Source organism: Muntiacus reevesi, chromosome 1 (genome assembly GCF_963930625.1).
Source record: "Muntiacus reevesi chromosome 1, mMunRee1.1, whole genome shotgun sequence".
Lineage (NCBI taxonomy): Eukaryota > Metazoa > Chordata > Mammalia > Artiodactyla > Cervidae > Muntiacus > Muntiacus reevesi.
In genome coordinates, this window is record NC_089249.1 from 14,471,463 (window position 1) to 14,489,204 (window position 17,742).

At 38.6% G+C, this 17,742-nt stretch overlaps 1 protein-coding gene across 1 annotated transcript in view; it reads right to left on the reverse strand.

Annotated features, from left to right (window-relative positions):
• The window catches only part of ALDH1L2 (aldehyde dehydrogenase 1 family member L2), a 55,882-nt gene that overhangs the window by 6,303 nt on the left and 31,837 nt on the right, over positions 1-17,742 (reverse strand). The window contains exons 12-20 of the mRNA XM_065938313.1: positions 17,326-17,453; positions 15,475-15,625; positions 11,255-11,325; positions 11,070-11,175; positions 6,862-6,949; positions 6,210-6,303; positions 4,912-5,011; positions 4,203-4,301; positions 1,840-2,005 (exon numbers count right to left, since the gene is read on the reverse strand). Of these exons, the coding sequence (XP_065794385.1) occupies positions 1,840-2,005; positions 4,203-4,301; positions 4,912-5,011; positions 6,210-6,303; positions 6,862-6,949; positions 11,070-11,175; positions 11,255-11,325; positions 15,475-15,625; positions 17,326-17,453 (1,003 nt within the window). The remainder of the gene's footprint in view (positions 1-1,839; positions 2,006-4,202; positions 4,302-4,911; positions 5,012-6,209; positions 6,304-6,861; positions 6,950-11,069; positions 11,176-11,254; positions 11,326-15,474; positions 15,626-17,325; positions 17,454-17,742) is intronic.

Genomic DNA, 17,742 nt, shown 5'->3' on the forward strand with positions numbered 1-17,742 from the left:
TCAATTAGTTGTTCTCTCATTTAATGACATTATAACTTTTTTTTCTTCCCTCTGGGTCAGTAAAACCAAGAAGACTTTCATTTTCCTATTTGGTGTTAATAGTCCTAGGTTCTTATATTTTTAATGTCCTTATTACAAAACTTTCAAGCAAATGTAAAAATAGAGAAAATAGTATAATGAATAGTAAAATAAATCTTTATGCATATATTTTGCTATATTTGATTCATTTTTTCCCTTGCTGATATAGTTTAAAGCAAATTCCAGAGATCATAGATTTGTACTGGAATACTTGGGATATAAATTGTACTGTACATCATCATACCTATCAAAATTAATGCTAATCTCTTACTCATAGTTTGTTTTAATTTAACTTCTAACTTTTTAATTGAGATGTAATTGACACATACCATTAATTTCAGATGTACAACATAATGATTTGATATTTGAATCAAATATCAAATGATTTCTAGAAAATATCCCTTTGTAGTTGATTTGTTTGATTCAGGGATTCAAATAAGTTGCACTTTGCATTTGGTTGTTAGATAGCTTTAATCTGGAACATTTCCTCCCTTATCCCCACCCCTTAATTTTCATGCCACTGACTTGTTAAACAGGTGAATTCCCAGGTGGCGCTAGTGGGAAAGAATCTGCTTGCTAATGCAGTAGATGCAAGAGAAACAGGTTCGATCCCTGGGGTGGTAAGATTTCCCCTGGAGTAGGAAATCGTAACCCACTCTGGTATACTTGCCTGAAAAATCCCATGGACAGAGGAGCCTGGCAGGCTACAGTCCATAGGGTCGCAAAGAGTCGGACATGACCGAAGTGTCTGAGCACACATGCATGACTTTGTTAAACAGACTGATTCAGCTGTCCAGCAGAATATCTTGGGCATTTCAGATTTGTCATTGCTTCTTTGGGATGATATTTGATTTGTTTCCCTATCCCCTGTGCTTCTTGTAAATAGAAAATCTCACATAAAGGCGTGGTTAGATTCATGGTTAAATGTTTTTGGCAAGAATACTTCATAGGTGATGCTATGTCACACACTGGATCCCATAGGGGACACATCACATCCAGTCCTACTGCTGGTATTCAGTCTACCTATCACAGTAAGACAGGAGGTTTTACTATTGTCGTTTGTTCGTTTTTCTCTCCTTTTGGGTATCATGACATGAAGCCATTCACATACTTCTATAACAAGTACTGGGTTCAGTTCAGTTCAGTTCAGTCATTCAGTCGTGTCCAACTCTTTGTGACTCCATGGACTGCAGCACGCCAGGCTTCCCTGTCCTTCACCAACTCACGGAGCTTGCTCAAACTCATGTCCATGGAGTTGGTGATGCCATCCAACCATTTCATCCTCTGTCATCCCCTTCTCCTCCTGCCCTCAATCTTTCCCAGCATCAGGGTTTTTTCTAATGAGTCAGTTCTTCATTAATAGTTACACAACAGGAATGAACCCAGGCTAAACTGACTAAGATTAAGCCTCACATTGCCAGGAATGAAAACCGCCAGCGCCTGAACAACACTTATCCATTACACTTGTTTACTGCACAGCTAAGGGCCTGTTGTCACATCATTTTATTTGATTTTCACAGCCTTGTAAAGTAGGATGTGCACACTTCATCGCATTTTACAACTGGGGCTCAACAAAACTATTGTCGAAGGTGTCACAGCTTAAAAGTGGCCAAGCAGGATCTAGAAAGTATTTCTTCTGATCATAACATAAATGCCACTGTTTACTTCTGAGGCAAGATGGTCCTGTAATGAAACCTGTTCCCAATGATTTCAACTTAAGAAGCCCCGCCCCCAGCATCCCTCCCCTGGAGGTGATCATACCTGGCCTTTGGACTTTTCTTCCTCCATACACCAGGGTGGCCCCCTCTTTCACCCCAGCTTCACAGTACTGCAGAAGCTTTTCCAGATGGGCCTTATGATTTTGGGGCCCATGATCTGTAGATCTGTCAAGTGGGTCACCAATTTTCATCTTTTTAATTTCTTCCACCTGTATGTCACCCAGGCCACAGAACACAATTGACTATTAATAATAATAATGGATACCCTTGACTGAGCTTCCGCTGGGTGATGGGTGTTGTACTAAGCTCTTCACAGGTGCGTCTTCACTTAATCTTCAAGGTAGCATTGGAGGTAGATATTTGTTTCCATCTTACATATGAGGAAACTGAGGATCAGAGGGGCTAAGTGACTAGCCCAAGGGCACGCAATCACTAAATACTGTAGAGTTTTCTTGATGTGAAAGCTCAAGCTTTCAACCACTGAGTTTTAACAGAACAAAAGCCACATGCATTATATTAAAATTATCTTGAATGTTAATCCATTAAAATAGCAAACCTGATGCTCTGGAATTTTTGTCAATACAGCATACTCTTCATGGCAAAGTAATTTCTAAAATGGCCACATCGTTGTCTTTTTCCTCTCCCTAAATGTGGCAGACTGCCCTCGTGAGAATCTCACGGTGTAGCCACACTGGAGGATATACTAGAATATTCTGATGAAAAACCATCTTTATATGGAACATTCATCACTGACACATGCTCCTTGGTTATCTTTTTTTTTTTTAACTTTTTATCTTGGAGTATAGCCAGTTAACAATGTGGTGATAGTTTCAGCCAATTAGCAATGTTGTGAGTTTCATGCAGACAGCAAAGAGGCTCAGTCGCACGTATACGAGTATCTGTCTGTTCTCTCCCAAACGCCCCTCACACTCAGGCTGCCACATAACATTGAGCAGAGGTCTCTGAGCTATGCAGCGGGACCTTGTTATCCATTTTAAACACAGCAGTGTGGACATGTCGATCCCAAACTCCCTGACTATCCTGTTCCCCCATCCTTCCTGAGCTGGTGAGCATAAGCTTGTTCTCCAATCTGTGAGCCTGTTTGTTTTGGAAATAGGTTCATTCTGTATCATTTCCTTTTAGATTCCGATATAAGGGAAGTCACACAATATTTCTCCTCTGTCTGAGTTACTTCACTCAGAATGACAATCTCTAGGGCTCCTTAGTTATCTTAATCTGTTTCTGATTTTTTTTTTTATGTTAAGACCAATTCTAATAAGGAGAAAGAATGGGAGTTACCATAACCCCACAGGGCCATGAATTTTGAATTTAGGTCTGGCTAAAATCCCTCAGTAAGTGCTCAAAAAATAGCCCATTGAATAAAGAAATTAATTCTGTTCCTATGTGTGCAAAACATGTTACTGATGGACTGATAGCAGCAAATCCTTGACATTTCTGGTCTCAGCACTTGAAATTTCAACAAGTTGTAGTTGTGAAAGCCCAAGATGTGTCATGCTGTGCCCTGTATTTTACTAAGGCACAAAAGTGAATTTCCGGGATGCTCATGAGCCAGACATTGCCCGCCGTCTGCCCTTCTGTATGATTTCCTTGTTTCCTGCTCTCATGAGAAAAGATGCCTTTGCTTCTTGGGGGTGGAACTGGGGAATTGGCTTTGAAAGAAAAGAAAAGCTGGGTGCTGATTTTTCAACTAGAATCAAATTTGTGATTACTACGACCATAATGATGATACAGTATAGTATGTTTAAGAGTTCATTTTTACCACAGAATTCATCTTAATAGTTCCATAAATGCTTCTAGTCTCATATTTATGGAATCATGTCCAACATCAGGGGGTATGTAGAAATGTATCTGTCTTAGTGGAGGAAATATATATGCTGTCATTTTACTGTAAATTCAGGATTTGTAAGAATCTAGTGGTATATCTCTCATAGGCAATTTAGGGATTTATAATAACCTACAGAGATATATACTCCATAAATATCAAGGACCTAATATACTATAAATACAGAGCAAGATAAAGGTAATAATAGCTCTTCAGTATACTTTATCAGGTTTTTTAATATAGACCTATAATTTTTTACTATGAAAAATTATAAAATTACATATAAAAGTAGGCAAATAATATAATGAAACTCCACGTACCCATCAGTCGACTTCCAACCCATGATCAATTTATTTCCTGACTTACTTCCTCCCCTTCTGCTTTATTTTGGAGCAAAGTCCAGATATCATAATCTAATCTGTAAATATGTCAGAAAGTACTTCTAAAAAATAAGGATTGTGTTGTTTTTAAAAAATATACTATCATCACTAATAATCCAAGAAGTACTTTAAAAGTAAAGACAATTTCTATCCAACTCACAGAGCGAATCTGAAGATGCTTACCACCCTTGTCACAAAATCATCGTGGATGGATTCTTCCACAAACAGCCGACCAGCTGCAATACAGTTTTCTCCTTTGTTGAAAAATACTGCCCCCATGCCCTTTGGCCGCAAAAGACAAAATACTGTTGTGATATGGGAAGTCAAGGTTGTCATAAAATTGCACACACTAAGAACTGTTATCGTAAAATAGCAGGCAACACAGAGAAGTCAGAGAAAAAACACAAGCCCTTGGTCTAGTTAGTGATGGTTAGAGATTCTTTGTTTTGATATTTTTAGAAATCTTATTTCTCCTTTGCCCTTTTCTATCCATGAGTACTTTACAAGAGATGTACCTATCAAGGATGACATACCGATAAAAAGAGTTTGTGTTATAAGAAAATTTAGACTACTCTATACATTTAAATGTAATATTTGTATGCCAAATTTTGCTTTTAGAATCTCTACATCAGTTTATATAAATCATGAATGTTTATAAATCTCTTCGTCTGTTTGTAAAAAGCTGGCCTCCAAGTTTTAAAAACATCTTTAATTATAATGACATTATTTTTAAAATTAAGTGCCCTGAGTAATCCCAAATCCAAGCATAAAGAGAATGGTTTCTGTTTATGGTCAGATAAAACCAGACCTCATTTTAAGGCTCCTGATAAACAAGAAGCTGAAGTGTGTTTCAGAAGTAGCACCTATTTCATTGGACTTGACCTCCTCTTACCGTTCGGACAGCCTTGTCGAGTTCACAGTCACTGAATATTATAAGCGGGGATTTTCCACCAAGTTCAAGGGAAACTTTCTTCAAGTTGCTCACAGCACAGCTGGAGAAAAACAAATGGAATATGAGCATTTACTCTCCCAGTTTCTTTCTCTTATTTCTTGGACACAATTACTACTTAGCATGGAAAATACAAGTGAGCCTCAGAAATACTAAGAAGCTTATTCAAAGACAAAACATGAATGGTAGAATGGTGATGACAGCCGGAGCTGGGTGATGAGCACATACTTGGAGGTTCATTACACTATTCTGTGAGCTTTGTGACTATTAGAAATCTTCCGTAATAAAAATTGCCTTTTAAAAAAATTCTGTGGTCAAATAATTAGAGATTCTCATGGGTAAATACAGATTCTTTGGGTGTAAGAATTTTGATTACATAAAGGCCTGGCAAAGAATTTAACGTTTAACTAGATTACTGGCACATTGGAGGAAAATATCCATTTTTAGAAGTTATTAAAAATTCTGTTTATTACTTCCTATTTGCAAAAAAATGTTATTTAAAGCATTTAAAAATACTTTTAAAAATTAAGAAAGAAGGGAAAAAAATCACAAAATTCCATTCCATGGCTCATTGATGACTATTTTCTTTTTTTAACCATTTTGATATACTTGTTTCTGGTCTGCTTCCAAACACAGCCTTTGCCTTAGTTAACATAGTTAGGATTACCCAATATGTACAATTTTATACCTTATTTTTCTTTCCATTTACCATTTAATAACAGTCTAGTGTTATTAAAAATTCTCCCTGACCACACAGTATTCCATTATGTTAACAAACTTTAGCCACTGCCTTATTTTAGACCTTTAGATGGTTTGCATTTTTTGGAGCTAATGTTACTGTTTTTCAGGAATGCATTTTATAAATAATCCAGATTTGTCTTTTATGTCTTTTCAGTTTCTTTCTTCTTTTTTTTTTCCATTTATTTTTATTAGTACTTAGGTTTCCAAAACCAATTTGGGCCACAGTTTTAGTATCAAAAATTTTTTGTGCCAGATTGTTAAAGCCTCCAGAAGCCTGCAGACTTTCAATACATCTCTGGTTTCACTGACTTTGGGCTTTACACTTTGGGAAGTATTTTACTGTACTCAAACATTTCAAAACCCTCCTGTGATAAGATTTCTCTTCTACATTCGATGTGCTTTTTCTCCCTCCAAAAGCACCTTATTTAAAAAACTAAAATCAAAGCCAAAGACCTGGTTTAACAGGCTCCTTAGCATATCAGCACACCGAAAGCCAATACCTCTTCATGATCTGTTTGCCAATCAGAGTGGAACCAGTGAAACCAAGTTTGCGGATATCAGGGTGCTCCGAAAGGCGCTGTCCCGCTACGCCGCCTGTGCAATTATGGAATAAAACACAAATTAAAACTTTATCAAGGTCTTAGGGTAAAGGTGTCTTGAAATTCACTGAAGCAGTTTTCCAAGCTCTCGTTTAAATCTTAGTTTTACATTTTCTATAATAATAATAGCGTGACAAAAATCTGAATAATGTCCTCCATGCAATTGTCAGTACCCCAAAGATGGGTTATGTCTCGATTTTTTTAATCTTCTAAAGTAATTTTTAAAAATTGAAATGGGACACCATAGGGTAGTTTTACAATGTTTTACAATTTCCACCCCTCCCGCCCGACTCACCTGCCACCGTATTTCAAGTTTAAGATATTAGCACATGGTGAGTATGTTTATACTGCACTGTTGGCTAAACTGTATTTAGTTTTAATATTTTGGATTGGCCAGGATGGTCATTCAGGTTTTTCCATAGGATGTCATGGAAAAGCCCAAATGAACTTCCTGACCAATCCAACAGCTATATCAGGACAAGACTCCAGTGGGAAAACTCAATTACCCTTGACTGTTCATTAGTTACAGCAAAGTGGGTTCTTGTTGGCTTACCTGAGCCTGGAATGATGTTGATTACCCCCTTCGGAAAGCCCGCTTTGACAGAGAGCTCAGCAAACTTCAAAGCAGTCAAGGGCGTGACCTGAGCAGAAGCAGACAGCAATTGCCTTCTTCAGACTCTGTCCTGTCCTGTCGATCAATACCTAGCTCTCCTTTTATGGCCACACTAGTGTTGATTTCTTTTTTTTTTTTTTTACTAGAGTTGATTTTATTTTTTCTCTTACGTAATTTCTGACTTATAGCAAAGTTGCAAAAAACAGTACAAAGAATTCCTACATATCTGTCACCCAGATTCCTCAAATGTTAATATTTTACTGTTTGCTTTATCCTCTTCCTTTCTCTGTGTGTTTTTGAGCTGTTGAAGGAGTATGATATAATCCTAACATCCACAATATATTTTACTTATTTGCTTAGTCCTAAAATGTACAGAAAGTATTTTAAAAATTACTAAGCCATGTCCCTATGAAAAGCCTTACTAACTTCAATACTTATTTACAGTGTTTTTGCCTCCAGTCTGAGGCCATATAGTCCAAATATCAGTCAAAAGTTTCTCGGGTTAGTGCTTCCTCATTGCCTTTAGTGTGATGCTGCTATTAATTTGAAATTTGGCTTAGTTGATTTTTTTTGTATTTAATGTTGGCCTCATCTATGTTGATTATATTTCTTTTCTTTATTTGTTCATTTGTTGTTTTGTAGAGTATGGGAAACATGCTTCCAAAAGTGAGGATTATACAACAGTACATTCAGAGACGTGTTGTTCTCCTGTACACCCCTTCCCCCATCCTTTCTAGGTCATCCTCCCAAATAGTTAATCAATCTCATTAGTCTCTGGTTTATCCTTACTATGCTTCTTTTTGCTCAAACAAACATATAATATTTTCCTTTTATTTTTACCAAAAGAAGTGGTATAGCTATGGATCTCATCTTAAAGATCTATTACAGCAATGCATATCTCAGAAGCAAAATGAGAGTAATAGGTTTACATTGAAAACCCAATGCTGATTAAGTCTTAAATTAGTATTCTGTTAGCTTGGTCTCAAAAAATGGAATGGACAAAAATTGAATTGTGAAAAGAAAAATAGTAGAGCTTCTATTTACATATTTTAACAGAGAAAGATAGGAAATAAATCAAACCTAGCTAACAGTTATTATGGGGCTGGACCACGGCACTCTCTGTCTGAGTGAAGGTCAGGTGATCACTGATCACAGGTAAGTGTGGTGTCCTAGGAAAGAATAGAAACTCACAAGGCCAAGGGACAGACTGTGGCTTCCTCACTTGCTCAGTATGCTTTCAGAATATTGCCATGTGTTGGAGTTTACAGGCCAGCTTGCATATTCATAGACTATATTATTGTTTTAGCTAATAAAATGGTCAAGTGACTGAACAGGAATCTATATAGAAACTGCATAATACATAGTAATATTAATAGGACAAACACAAGCAACAACAATAAAAAAGCAGGGTTCACATTTTTCTTCCTTCTAGTATCAGGTCCATGGCAATAAACATTATGACGTTTAAAAAATGTCAATCTAGTTATACTTGATGAGAAATTTTTCAAATGCTCAAATTTTTAAAATTGACAAGAAGATATTTCAAATAGTGGCTTTATATCTACTATAGTCAAAGAACATCCTAGCCCAAAGTATATATTTTTATGCCTTAGTATGAAATCATCATGATTAGAAAGACTTTTAAAAACCATCCTGAATTAGTAATTTCCATGGGACAGAAATTTTATGTCTTTGTCACTGATTATATCCCTGACGATTAGTGCACACTCGATCCATGTTCGTAATTTTTTAATATTCTGTGTACTCACTGGATTTTCCATTGCTTAGTGCTCTCTTTAGATACCACCATCTAGTGGTTCTCAACTCTGGCTGTACCTTAGAAACTAATGCGAAGAAGTTAAGTAATACCAGGGTCTGGCCTCTGACCCAGACCAAATAAATCAGAATCTCTGCCAGTGGGGCCAAGGTATTAGTATTTTTAAAAGAGAATTCTAAAATTTAGAATGTTAAATTCTAGAGAGAATTTAAGAGACGATTCTAATGTGCAGCCAGGATTGAGCACTGCTGGGCTAAGTTATCCACTTCCTTTGTTCATTTTACTGTTTTTTGTTTTTGTTTTTTTTTTCTGTTTAATGAGCGCTGCTGCTTGGGAGAAACAGCACTTATACAGGATGCTGGTGAATTACTCAGTCCTTGTGAAAGAAGGAGCCAATATCCATCACACAAAACGTGGATCTATTAACTAGGTGATTCTGCTATTAGGAACATAGTCTACAAAGATAGTAGCACATGAAGCTGTATATTTTTTTAAATTAAAAAAATATTTTTAGCTGTGCTGCATTGCTGCATGTGGGATCTTAGTTCCCTGACCAGGGATCAAATCCACCCGCCTTATGCTGGAAGCTCGGAGTCTTAGTCACTGCACTGCCAGGGAAGTCCCATGATGCTATATTTTAAAGGTTATTAATTGTGACACAGTTTATAACAGCAAAAAGGCGGGAAAATCTCAATATCCATTAATTAGGTATAGGTTAAATAAAATACTGTCTATTTTTGACACTGGGCTTCCCTAGTGACTCGCAAGGCAAAGAAACTGCGTCCAATGAAGGACACCAGGGTTCTGTCCCCGGGTTGGGAAAATCCCCTGGAGAAGGAAATGGCAACCCACTCCAGTATTCTTGCCTGGAGAACTCCATGGATAGAGGAGCCTGGCAGACGATAGCCCATGGGGTTGAAAGGACTCGGACATAACTGAGTGACCAACACATTTTTTACACTGGAAACTTTTAAAAAAAAAAAAGTTTTTTCCCTTTTTGGTAAGTATGTGTAGAGTGCTTCTATTTTACTTCATTTTATTTTTATATTGTATTGTATTGTGCTAAGAACACTTAACATGACATCTACCCTCTTAACAATTTGTTTAGTGTACAGTACAACATTATGGTTGTTCAACCGCTAAGTCACGTCTGACTCTTTGTGACCCCATGGTCTTCCCAGCATGCCAGGTTTCCCTGTTCTCCACTATTTCCTGGAGTTTGTGCAAATTCATGTCCAATAATATGATGTAGAGCAGACCTCTAGAACTTACTCATCTTACATAACTGAAATTTTATGCCTCTTGATTAGCAATTTTCCATTTCCCCTTCTCCTCCTGTGTGATTTTCAGTTGGTTAAAAAATAGTTTCTAAAAAATTACCTAATTATTTATTTAATTTAAAAAATATGCTTGTATACACAGAGAATATATCTGGAATATGTCAGAAACTAATAAATAACAAAAACATGGGTTGCCTCAGGGAGGTAAATTTGTTAGCCAGGAGAATAAGAGGGAGACTTTTTATCATCTATCTCTTTGTATTTTTTTAATTAAAAAAATTTTGAATGTATATCTTTGTTTTTTTTTTAATGAGGCAGACAAGATGGCTGTGGTCACATGACTATGTAGTTGTTCCTAATGAAAAAAAATTTTTAATCCTAAAAGAAGAAATAAAAAAACAATTAATAGGTAACAAACTGTAGACTCTTGCTGAATAGAGACCAAGTTTTCCCCACCAACTTGGGAACCTCAGAATGTCTACTCCTGGGCATTGTCTGGAGGAAATGCTTAGCCAGGTATTAGGTTGGCTATCACATTTTTTTTTTCTTGAAATGCTACTCTAGCATTAAAAAGATGTTTTTGAGAACTCTATCATTAAAAGATGTTTTTGGGAATTCTATCACTTGAATTATTTTTAAATTAACTTCCTGTTTTCCACATATATATATATTTTTCATACAGCTACAGTTATATACACATCTTCCCACATCTTCCATAACTTTACAGTATTTTTGATAATTAAAATTTGAATGCCTACATAAAACTTCTTCTTTTGATATTTCATAACTACTCTAAATAATTCCCTCAGTTTGGGGCATGTGGCATTTTACAAGCACTGAACTGGTTTGTAGAAATTCAGGGGATTTCATTGACGTACACTATGCCTGCTTCCGTTGTCATGGACATTCTAAAGTTTGGAATCCCCAATTTGCTAGCTATTAAAAATGAATATTTGCTAATATGAAAAGATGCCCAGGATATATGAAAAGATGGTGTAATATATGATCCCATTTTTTTCAAGAAATAATATTTGTCGACGTACGTCTGTGGGGGGGGGGGTAGGTGCCGCACCTGGCCTTGCGTGTCTCACCTGAGCCGGCTTGAGCACTAAGGTGTTGCCTGCTGCCAGACACGCAGCACTCTTCCATGCCAGCATCATCAGCGGGTAGTTCCAGGGGATGATGATGGCGCAGACCCTGCAAGGGGAGAAAGAGAGCCTCAGTCCCCTCGAGCTAACCTAACGCCCGTCACTCAGAGGCACTGCCCTGGTCTTACCCAAGTGGCTCCTTCTTGGTAAAGGTCAGATTGCGATTTGGACGGGCCTGGTTGATGGGAATTGTAGAGCCCTAAAGAATAAAAAAAGGTTGACACTACTTTACTAATTTCATTTTTTTTTCTTTGCCATGCAGCGTGTGGGATCTCAGTTCCCCGACCAGGGATCAAACTTGCACCCACTGCACTGGAATCATGGAGTCTTAACCACTAGACTGCCAGGGAAGTTCCTATTTTATTAATTTAAATGAGTAAATTTAATCTCAATGAATCCATTTTCTGTCTGCTTCTCTTACTTTCTCTTCAGTTCAGTCGCTCAGTTGTGTCCGACTCTGCGACCCCATGAATCGCAGCACTCCAGGCCCCCTGTCCATCACCAACTTCTGGAGTCTACTCAGACTCATGCCCATCAAGTCGGTGATGTCATCCAGCCATCTCATCGTCTGTCATCCCCTTCTCCTCCTGCCCCCAATTCCTCCCAGCATCAGGGTCTTTTCCAATGAGTCAACTCTTCACATGAGGTAGCCAAAGTATTGGAGTTTCAGCTTCAGCATCAGTTCTTCCAATGAATACCCAGGACTGATCTCCTTTAGGATAGACTGGTTGGATCTCCTTGCTGTCCAAGGGACTCTCAAGAGTCTTCTCCAACGCCAGAATTCAAAAGCATCAATTTTTTGGCGCTCAGGTTTCTTCACAGTCCAACTCTCACATCCATACATGACCACTGGAAAAACCATAGCCTTGACCAGATGGACCTTTGTTGGCAAAGTAATGTCTCTGCTTTTCAATATGCTAGCTAGGTTGGTCATAACTTTCCTTCCAAGGAGTAAGCATCTTTTAATTTCATGTCTGCAATCACCATCTGCAGTGATTTTGGAGCCCAAAAAATGAAGTCTGACACTGTTTCCACTGTCTCCCCATCTATTTGCCATGAAGTGATGGGACCAGATGCCATGATCTTAGTTTTCTGAATGTTAAACTTTAAGCCAGCTTTTTCACTCTCCTCTTTCACTTTCATCAAGAGGCATTTTAGTTCCTCTTCACTTTCTGCCATAAGGGTGGTGCCGTCTGCATATCTGAGGTTATTGATATTTTTCCCGGCAATCTTGATTCCAGCTTGTGCTTCTTCCCGCCCAGTGTTTCTCATAATGTACTCTGCATATAAGTTAAATAAGCAGGGTGACAATACACAGGCTTGATGTACTCCTTTTTCTGTTTGGAACCAGTCTGTTGTTCCACGTCCAGTTCTAACTGTTGCTTCCTGACCTGCATATAGGTTTCACAAGAGGCAGGTCAGGTGGTCTGGTATTCCCATCTCTTTCAGAATTTTCCACAGTTTATTGTGATCCACAAAGTTGAAGGCTTTGGCATAGTCAATAAAGCAGAAGTAGATGATTCTCTGGAACTCTTGCTTTTTTGATAATCCAGCGGATGTTGGCAATTTGATCTCTGGTTCCTCGGCCTTTTCTAAATCCAACTTGAACATCTGGAAGTTCACGGTTCACGTATTGCTGAAGCCTGGCTTGGAGAATTTTGAGCATTACTTTACTAGCGTGTGAGATGAGTGCAATTGTGCAGTAGTTTGAGCATTGTTTGGCATTGCCTTTCTTAGGGATTGGAATGAAAGCTGACCTTTTCTAGTCTAGCTGATATTTAAAAAAAGCAGTGTTCACATGCAACTCTACTCAATGTTAAGTGTCAGCATGGATGGGAGGGGAATTTGGGGGAGAATGGATACATGTGTATGGCTGAGTCCCTTCGCTGTTCATTTGAAACTTCCACAACATTGGTAATCGGCTATATCCCAATGCAAAATAAACAGTTTGAAAAAAAAAAAAAGCAGTGTTGAATTTATAAAAAACATAGCCACACCTAAAAAGGAACTACTATGTCTTTCTCAAAAGAACACAGGGGAAAAAGAACACATAATTCTAATCTGATCATCTCCATTCCCAATACCTGGGCATGGCAGAGAATGTTAATTGCCTGCCGAATATCTATTCTCTCCTCTGTTCTTAGTAACAGAAATCTTTGATTAATAATGGGGATGGCAATGTGCCAGGTAAAGTACTATGTTCCCCAGTTTCCATAGCAAATAGTGACAATTAATGGAAGATGTAAGTATGATGTACTGGAAGGGGAACACTCTTCAAAGTAGGCTGACTCAGCTCAAACAAGTGCTATTTTACCCATTCCCTCACTCTCATTTCTTCCCTCTTCCTGTTCAGAATGTTGCTAAAAAGGCTGGTGCTGCAGTGGCCATCATGACGCCAAGAGGCAGCCGTGAAGGTAGCAATCACATGGTACTAAGGATGGCCTGGCAAAGAGAGAGAAGGAATCTTCCTCTCTTAGACTAGACTTGATTGCCTGCTTCTGGACCCCTTGAAAGTGAGATAAAAACAGACTCCTTGGTTGGGTTTTCTATTATTTGCAGCTAAATTTGATCCCAACTGATTTTTGGCAGTAGTCTTTAACTGAAACTATCCATCTGTTTTCCCACATAAAATATTATTGCTGTTACTAATACAAGTGTATAATCTCTCATCTGTAACCCTAGGGTCAGGTGTGTTTTGGGATTCAGAATTTGACTTTAGAAACATAATATAAGCATAAACAATACCTCATGTAATGTTATAATATCTATAACCTCCATTAATGTTTGGGGTAGCCTCCCATAATCAAGCATATTAATATTTATTCAGAGTTTTCCTGGTAGCTCAGCTGGTAAAGAATCCACCTGCAATACAGGAGACCCTGGTTTGATTCCTTGGTTAGGAAGATCCCCTGGAGAAGGGATAGGCCACCCACTCCAGTCATCTTGGGCTTTCCTGGTGATTCAGATGGTAAAGAATTCACCTGCAATGCAGGAGACCTAAGTTTGATCTCTGGGTTGGGAAGATCCCCTGGAGAAGGGAAAGGCAACCTACTGAATACTTATTCAGAGAACAGTGAGTATTCATTCTAAGTGAGATGAATAAAACTTACAGACTAAAAAAACAAAAAAACAAAAAACTTACAGACTTATGTTGGTTCGGGTAGGATTGTGGCACCAAATGAGTTTGAATCAATAAAACAAATGAATTTTCAGATCTCAGAACTATTTGGATTTCCTAATTGAGAATAAAGGATGGACTTAAACTGCTCTTACTAAATACTTACATATGTATGACTTTGTGGCTGAACAATAATAAACACTACACTTATGTGCAAGACCTACTAAAGTACAGACTTTAATTCTATATATATAAACACTTGCGGTATATAAACACTCATTTCTAATTCTTATAATGTAATTTGCAAGCTATGATTATCATGACCATTTTACAGATGAGCAAAGTAAGGCTGAGAGAGGTAAATAACAACAACTGGTAGTAAGTGGCAAAGATGAGGCCTGGAACCAGGTCATCTCTCTGATTCTATAAAAATGATGGTACAGCAATGTGACCAGAAAAGAGTTTCCCAGAATCCTTAGCAGACAGAGACAGCCAATGGGAGATACAAGCACAGAGTGTAGGGAGGATGGGAATGCTTTTTAAAGTCCTTTTACCTTTCTTCCTCTTCCCCACTTACTCCTGGCTTCTGGGAATGTGGCTGTGATGGCTGGTGCTTCGTGGTTACCATGAGACGCGAAGTGGCATGCATTCTGCTGTTTGCTGCAAGCCCTATTTCCCTTCTCTATCTCAATACCAAAGCCAAGTGTAGTTGCCATTTATCATCACACATGTGCTATTTATTTTCTTGTAAAAAGAGGGAAAGTGACATTTTTATCGAATTTATGTCTTTAAGAAATTTTTCTTATAACCAGTCTGCATAGCCCAGCTATGTTCGCTCTCTGACCTCCACAGGTATTTGAGTCTTCAGTGCCTCCATGATATCAGGCTTCTCTCTATATGCCAACAAGACTATTAGATGCTCTCAAGAGATATTATAGTACAAAACAAAGAACAACATTAGATTTTAAACTCAGAAAATCTTGAGTTCAAATCCTAGCTCCACTTACTATGTGACCATAGGTGAGTCTTTTATTGTTCTCAAGCCTCAGTTTCTTCACTTGTAATAAGAGGTAACAACTCTCCACCTACCTCAGATAACTGTTATGAGGATCAGACAAGAAAACCTACAGAAGTGGTGACTCTGACAAAGGGTCTTTACAAACTAATAAACATTCGTCCATTTTCCTCTAGGAATGATCTCCATGGAAGCAAACAACATTTTGCACTTACCTGAATTTTGTCACACCAGCCAGCAAAATATCTGAATGTTTGCACAGACATTCCAATGTGAGTCTTCAGAGCCAAGGTGTAGACAGCCCCTGAATCAAGGGCTTCGATGGTTGCCAGTTCTTCTTGTTTTTCTTCCATTAGGTCTGCAAGTCTGTTGGCCAGTGAAAGAAATCCATTCAACAAATATTGAGTCTCTACTGTGTAAAGGGCACCCTCCTAAGGGCTGAGAATTCAGAGGTGAACACAAATGGACCAGGTCTCTGGCCTCAGAGAACATGGTCTCATAGGGAAGATAGGTATTAAACAGATAATCGCATGAATAATTTGTTTTAAGACCTATAATGAAGAGGCAGAGGGTTTTGGAAGTCTGTATCATTCGCATCTTAGACACATAAGAAGTAAAAGAGTGATCGAGTCACAGTCAGCCAAGGAGATCAATGACAGAACACAGTGGGAACATGGATAGTTCATGAACACGCTGGGAGATGTTAGAGGGCGACCCACACCCCTGGAGAACCCATGAACACTGGAGGATTTCTGGTTGGTGTAGAAATATTTCCAACACTGGATGAAAAGGACAAGACAGAAATACATGAGATGAACTATAAACATCACAACAGGCTTCTGTTTGGGGTCTAGTTTCTATGGAAAGAATACTAGAAACTGTCTGATGACTATGAAATAGTCAAAGTTCATCTTTTCTGTTCACCTCTTCCATTTGTTTTCCCCTCTTCCATTTGTTTTCCTTCCTTCCTTCTTTTCATGGTGCTGATCCGTTTCTTTCAGACCATTCCAGGTCAGGCTTGAAATCTTCCTCCCTAATATTTCTTCCAGATCCTGCTCTATGAGATCTTCTGAGCAAGGTCAGCTATTTGTCATTTAGGAAGCAGAAAACCGAATCTGGGATTGAATCTAATTACTCTTAGCATACTCAGCTACCAATTTATAACACCCTTTCCAGGCCTTAGTGTTTTTCCTCCTTGTTTCTACTCCTCACACATCAAGTAGGTTTAAAATTTCTCTTTGGAAATCCAGCAGGGTGCTGGATGTTCTCCATGAGCTGCTCCTAATCCAGTCTCCGCTCAGCTCTGTGACCCCTGGGGGATGGCCTTTATAGATTACATCGCAGGTTTCCGGGCTCTCTCAGTGGACTTGGCTAATGACAGGCCAGTGGGAGGCAGCCCCAGGGGACTGGCAAACTGGGGGAAAAAGCGGTCTGGGGATGGCTGACTGTGGGCTGTGGCTCGGCAGCTGCTGTGTCCTTCCACCGAACCCATGGCAGTGTGGTCTCCTCCTGCAGCCACAGACCTTGCCAGATTCTAGTAACAGCTCCTTCCTCTGTCCCTTTAGGCCTTGCAGTAAGAGCAGTTTCCCTGTTCTACCCCCCCAGCCTGAGTGCTTCATTATCCTTTGCTGGGTTCCCCTGACCTTGCTTACGTCTTTACAAATAAGTAGTCCTTTTTACTAAACTTCTCACACAGAGGCATTGACTGACACAAGCAAAAACACGAAAATCAGGAATTCCCATATATGGGAGTTTATATGATGGAAGTAACAAAAGACATGCTATCTAATAGGTGCATAATAGAAAGTCTTGAAAAAAATGTTTTAAATCTTGGCAATGTTAGTCAGTATCCAAAGGCCACAGACTTGTGCTCTTTTTTTTTTTAATATTTAGTTATTTGGCTGCACCAGGTCTTAGCTGCAGCATGCAGGATCTTTAGTTGCAGCATGTGGGATCTAGTTCCTTGACCAGGGATCAAACCTGGGCCCTCTGCATTGGGAGCGTGGAATCTTAGCCACTGGACCACCAGGGAAGTCCTCAGACTTGTACTCTTAAAAAAATCATACCGATACATCAGTCTTCCTCTGTCTCGTGCATTCATTCTGCCCCATTCACCGTTTTCAAAAGCATCTTTCGCTGCGGCTACTGCTTTATCAACATCCACCAGAGAGGCATAGGATACTTTGCATATCGTCTATTCAAGGTAAGAAAACATAGGTTATAGACTATTTATATAGAGAGATATACAACTTTTTCTTAGGATTAATATTATACCATAAAACTCAAAGAATTTTTATGAGGGAAATCAATACTTCCAGTAAACTTCTGGTAATAGCATAAAGAAAAAGAAACCATTTTAACACAAAAATGGTCAGCCTAAAATTCAGTACTTCTCATTCACACTACACTATAAAAAGACACATGTAGGAAACTGTAACTATTTCTTCTCCTGCCTTAGGATAGCTGAATTTCTCACTCTGAGC